Source organism: Lathyrus oleraceus, chromosome 1 (genome assembly GCF_024323335.1).
Source record: "Lathyrus oleraceus cultivar Zhongwan6 chromosome 1, CAAS_Psat_ZW6_1.0, whole genome shotgun sequence".
In the NCBI taxonomy this organism is placed as follows: Eukaryota; Viridiplantae; Streptophyta; class Magnoliopsida; order Fabales; family Fabaceae; genus Lathyrus; species Lathyrus oleraceus.
This window is the reverse complement of record NC_066579.1, coordinates 435740771-435745822: the sequence shown is the minus strand read 5'-3', so window position 1 is coordinate 435745822 and position 5052 is coordinate 435740771. Positions and strand designations below refer to the sequence as shown.

The window sequence follows — 5052 nt, the reverse complement described above, 5'->3', positions numbered from 1 at the left end:
TCTTTTATCTCTTGCAGTAAATCTGGATTGGCCATTGCATCAGTTAGACGTGAAAAATGCATTTCTCCATGGGCACTTGAAAGAAGAAATATATATGGATATCCCTCCGGGATACATGACAAATTATGAGACTAAGGTGGTGTGTAAATTGCAACGCAGTTTGTACGGCTTGAAGCAATCTCCTAGAGCGTGGTTTGGGAGATTGAACCTGGCAATGAAAAATATGGCTTCCAACAAAGCAACGCAGATCATACGTTGTTTCTGAAACATCGTCAAGGTAAGGTCACAACTTTGATTGTGTATGTATATGATATGATTATAACAGGAGATGACTATGAGGAAATAGCAAAACTTCAAAAACAACTTGCAACCGAATTTGAGATGAAAAATCTAGGTGGGCTCAAATATTTTCTAGGTATTGAAGTTGCTAGGTCGAAGAAAGGCATCTTTTTATCTCAACGAAAATATATCCTAGATCTTTTATCAGAAGTTGGGCTACTAGACTGTAAACATGTAGATACTCCAATTGTCCAGAACCACCAACTTGGAGAATATCCAGACCAAGTGCTAACAAACAAAGGAAGGTACCAGAGATTGGTTGGCAAACTTATTTACTTATCTCATACACGACCTGATATAGCGTATGCGGTAAGTGTAGTAAGTCAATTTATGCACAACCCGAGTAAAGATCACATGGAGGCGGTAATTCGAATCATGCGGTACTTGAAGTCCTCGCCTGGAAAAGGCTTGATGTTCACAAAGAATAATCATGTACAAGTTGAAGGTTATATAAACGCTGACTGGGCAGGAGATATTACCAACAGAAAATCCACCTCAGGCTATTTTATCTTTGTTGGAGGAAATTTGGTTACATGGAAAAGTAAGAAACAAAAGGTTGTAGCATTATCAAGTGCTGAAGCAGAGTTTCGAGGGATGGCTAAAGGTCTTTGTGAGCTTCTTTGGCTTCGAAGATTGTTAATTGAAATTGGCTTTGCTCCGAACAATGCGATGAACCTTTTTTGTGACAACAAGTCTGCAATTGAAATTGCTCATAATCCGATTCAACATGATCGGACAAAACACGTGGAAATAGATCGACACTTCATTAAGTAAAATTTGGAGACCAAGATAATTCAATTCCCGTTTGTTAAATCTGAAGATCAATTAGCAGATATACTCACAAAAGTTGTATGTAGCAGAGACTTCTATAACGCACTTGACAAGTTGGCCATTCGAGATCTCTATGCACCAACTTGAGGGGGAGTGTTTTAGCTGTCAACAAGATTTTAGGAACTATAATAGGAATATAGTTATTAATTGTTAATTACCATGATTTGGTTATAATTATTCTGATTTAGTTATAATTAGAAATAGGTTTTCTGTGTATATAAATATAACCTATTCCCTCCTTGTAATATACGATTGAAATGATATGAAAGTTTTATATCAGTTTAACAAGCTTCTCTGTAACGCTGGAATATATATTTTTTCTAAAGTTGCAACATTTAAATTGATCAAACATAAATTAACACTAGATCAAATTAACATTAGATCGTGAAAAAAATTATATCTTTATTTTCTCAATTGTATGTATAGCTAGAGAGAGTTTGATCTATATGAAATTGAATCCTCTCCTTCACTTTCAATATCCAAAAGGGCAGAGTAATAATGAATCACTAAATAGGTGACAAACAATTTCCGCTTGCTTTCAGTGTTTCACTTATAACTAATACAAAAAAAGTATACTAGCTTTTTTTTCGAGATATAACATGTTATTTTACACATTTTTCTGGTGTATCCTTTTAAGTAATTATAGTTAATACAAACTTAATTGAGATTTTCACCAGAATAATGTTTCGCAACTCCTTAACATAAACAAATCCAAATGCTATTTGATGTAGTGTTATTGACACCGTGAGTCACAAGACACTGTTAAGAGCTGTATTTGAGGTTGTTGTGGCTCCTGTTCTTTGGTTTTTTCAGCTTCCTCTGCTAGCTTAATCAAACGTTTCTGAACTTCCTTGCTCTTACCCCATAGAAGAATATATAATCCAATCATCACCAAGATTGATCCCACCACACTAAACATTCAAAAATATGCATTAACATCTAGATTACACTCTGAAACACCGACACCTCTGAATCAGGTGTCTGAAACGTGATCAATAACGGACACTTACACTGACACTGACACATATGATTACATTTATTTATTTATCTTTTCAAATTATTATCTATATTGACATGTGAGTGTCGGTTTTGTGTCAATTTGTGTGTTTCATAATTATAACCATATAATCAAGTATTGCTCACCTTCCAAGATAGAGTTGTTCATGCAAGACAGGAATATCAATCATGGCTGCCATTATCTGAACAAATGGACTGAATGCTGCCGTAAAGACCGGACCTCTCTTCTTGACACACCATGACATGCCCACAAAGCACAAACCTGATCCAACTATTCCCTGCAAACACAATTGTTAGAACACTAACTACTTAGTCTTATGTGCCTACATCTGCGACTACAGAGAAAATGCAGTTTCGTATTATGCTAACGAGTGAAAAGGAAATCGAACTTACGGCATACAAAATAGCAATTATTTGTATCTTTCCTCTAAGAGCCCATATAGACAAGTTATGATCAATGAACAAGCAAATGACAGCCGATTGAATGGCTCCAAAGAAGCTCATGATTGCGGTGCTAGAATACTGGCATGGATATCTTTTACTTATTTTAGATTGTAAAATGAACCAAGAAGACCAAAAGACTGTTCCCAAAATCAAAGCTATGACACCAATAGTCCATTTCTCTTGTGTTCTTGTAGATGCTAGTAGCTTCAATGATGACTCGGAGTGAGAAAAATTAAACAGACCCTTTCCTTTGAAAAGTGTCAACATCAATGCTCCAACTATACACACCAATGTACCAAGAATCTTGGCTCTTCCACTGTTGCATTTGATGTTCACCGTCTCTAATCTGCAGTAGAAACACACAAGAGCCTATATCAATTCATTTTTACTATTACTCTTGAAGTATTCACGAAGAAGAAACAGATACAGACACGACACGGATACTGATAAAAATGAAAATAATTGATGAACAAACATGTTCTGTGACTAACAGTGACACGTGTCAGACAACAGACACATCAGGTTTGACGATTCGTACCCAAATGGCAATGCCAATAGGAATGTGACCACGGGCACCATGTTGACAAAAGCGCAAGCAAATGTAGCTGAAGTATATTGGATCCCCAGGAGGAAGAAGTATTGTGTGACTGATGCTCTATAAACAAAGTATTCGATAAGCGTCTCACTACGACTATGGTTATAAGTTATAATAGTTAATTTTGATGACTAACCCAACAATGGCACTGAAAAAGAGGTAGCATAAAATTCGAAATGTGAGTCGCGGCCTGCTATTTCTGCAATAAAAATATGATCATAATCAAATGATTAGAGATTTCCTTCATTGTATATATAGATGTAGATTTAGCATGTGTTTGGTTTCTTCGTCGAGCGCATCATGAATTCGTAATTGATTTTTCTTCATTCAAATGTTATTTTGGACGCAGAAACAAACATACTTTTATGTCATGCAAAAATTGGTTCTGTCTTCAAACTTTGATTTCACTATAAGCTGTAAAAAGTAACATTTAAAATGGAGTTGAAAATCTGTAAACTGAATTTAACATCAATTTCAGTTATAAGTTATAATCAAATCAATTTCATTGAAAGTTAATCAAAAGCTTACTTATTCTATCATACACCTTCAAGATCAAAAGATCAAGAGTGCATGCTAACAATATCAAACACTTGTACACACACAAAAAAGGAAGAAAAAGAAAAACATTGAATGAGGGATTGAAGAAGGTACACATACCTTTCCTTAAAGTAACCGATTGAGCCGACAAAAACGGTAGCAATCGAGAGACGATACGTGATAAAAACCAAATGGTTCATTCCTTCTTCAAGGACTTTCTTGAGAAGAATATTCACAACAGCAAAAGAAACATCAATTGCTATCATTATCATAAAAGGTTTCCATTCTTCACAACTCTTCATTTTCACCAATGCAATTCTATTCCACAACAATGCAACTTAATTGCTATGCAATATAAGCTTGAGTTTATAGTACTGTTGATTTATATAAAATACTAATATTCAAGAATAAGTGATAACAAAGCAAGATTAAATTCTGAAGTCACATCACATCAAACACTTTAGTTTACTATTTATGCTCTAAGCTATTCCTTTTGCTTTCTTTTGACTGATCTTCTTCAATAGAAAGAAAATTATTCCAGAATCATTTTAATGGCTAGTACAAAATATTATAGGTTGATTCATTATGTATGGTTAAGATATTTTTAGCTTAATATAGGACATGAGTTTTTCATTTACATATTACTTTTAGGTTAGAAGTCACTTATGTTCTTTATGTTTGTCCTTTATTTTTTCTCTTGGTGGACAATTGAACCTTCTATTCTATCAACAATGACAAGCATCTTTTTGGTGGGAATGCAATACAAGAAAGAAGAATGATGTTTCGAAATATTGATGTCGATATGGTGCTTATGTTTTTTATTTCTTGCTTCTTAGTATTGTTTTATAGGCAGTATCAAAGGAGCGAATGTGGTGAACTTCGTTCAAGTAATAATTATTGAACTAAAATTACTCTATAGTCGCAGATATAAACATGTTTAGTCAAACTGTATAAACAAAAATAAGATTTATTATCGTCTTTTCCTCTTTTGAAGATAAATGTTCATGACGTATGTACTTTGATGTTCAAATAACTGAGAAATCATGCGTCTTTGATAGCATCTAATACTTTTTTATATCTTTTTTTGAAATTGAATGAGCAATAACCCCCACCTTAAAAAAATGGAAAGTAAGAACAAGCTGTCAAATCTTAAAGCAATTTAATCACTTTATAAAAACAAAAGAATATAGTGGTGCACAGAGAAGGGGAAAATTTTACGACATTGGACACTAAGCATCAATGAAAATGAAGTTCAAAATCCTCATGTGGCTGTGACATGCCATAGGTGA

General features: G+C 34.1%; 1 protein-coding gene across 2 annotated transcripts; it reads right to left on the bottom strand.

Annotated features, from left to right (window-relative positions):
- Positions 1-1613: 1613 nt before the first annotated feature.
- Positions 1614-4573, bottom strand: LOC127080599 (WAT1-related protein At3g30340). 2 transcript variants are annotated; one of them, XM_051020916.1, is made up of 6 exons: positions 3884-4572; positions 3363-3425; positions 3170-3286; positions 2581-2977; positions 2314-2465; positions 1614-2081 (listed from the first exon to the last, which is right to left on the bottom strand). In XM_051020916.1, the coding sequence occupies exons 1-6, from the start codon at positions 4063-4065 to the stop codon at positions 1904-1906; spliced, it is 1089 nt and encodes a 362-aa protein (XP_050876873.1). In that variant the 5' UTR covers positions 4066-4572; the 3' UTR covers positions 1614-1903. The 2 variants fall into 2 exon arrangements, with proteins under 2 accessions (XP_050876873.1, XP_050876878.1); XM_051020921.1 differs by lacking the exon at positions 3170-3286 and having other exon boundaries at positions 3884-4573.
- Positions 4574-5052: the final 479 nt, after the last annotated feature.

What these genes read in the sequence shown, in the direction of transcription:
- LOC127080599 (XM_051020916.1), bottom strand. Translation starts at nt 4,065, where the DNA reads ATGAAGAGTTGTGAAGAATGGAAACCTTTTATGATAATGATAGCAATT. An exon ending in TTTTTCAGTGCCATTGTTGG is followed by an intron (nt 3,287 to 3,362) that starts GTTAGTCATCAA and finishes CTTTGTTTATAG; the next exon opens with AGCATCAGTCACACAATACT. An exon ending in GAACAACTCTATCTTGGAAG is followed by an intron (nt 2,082 to 2,313) that starts GTGAGCAATACT and finishes TTGAATGTTTAG; the next exon opens with TGTGGTGGGATCAATCTTGG.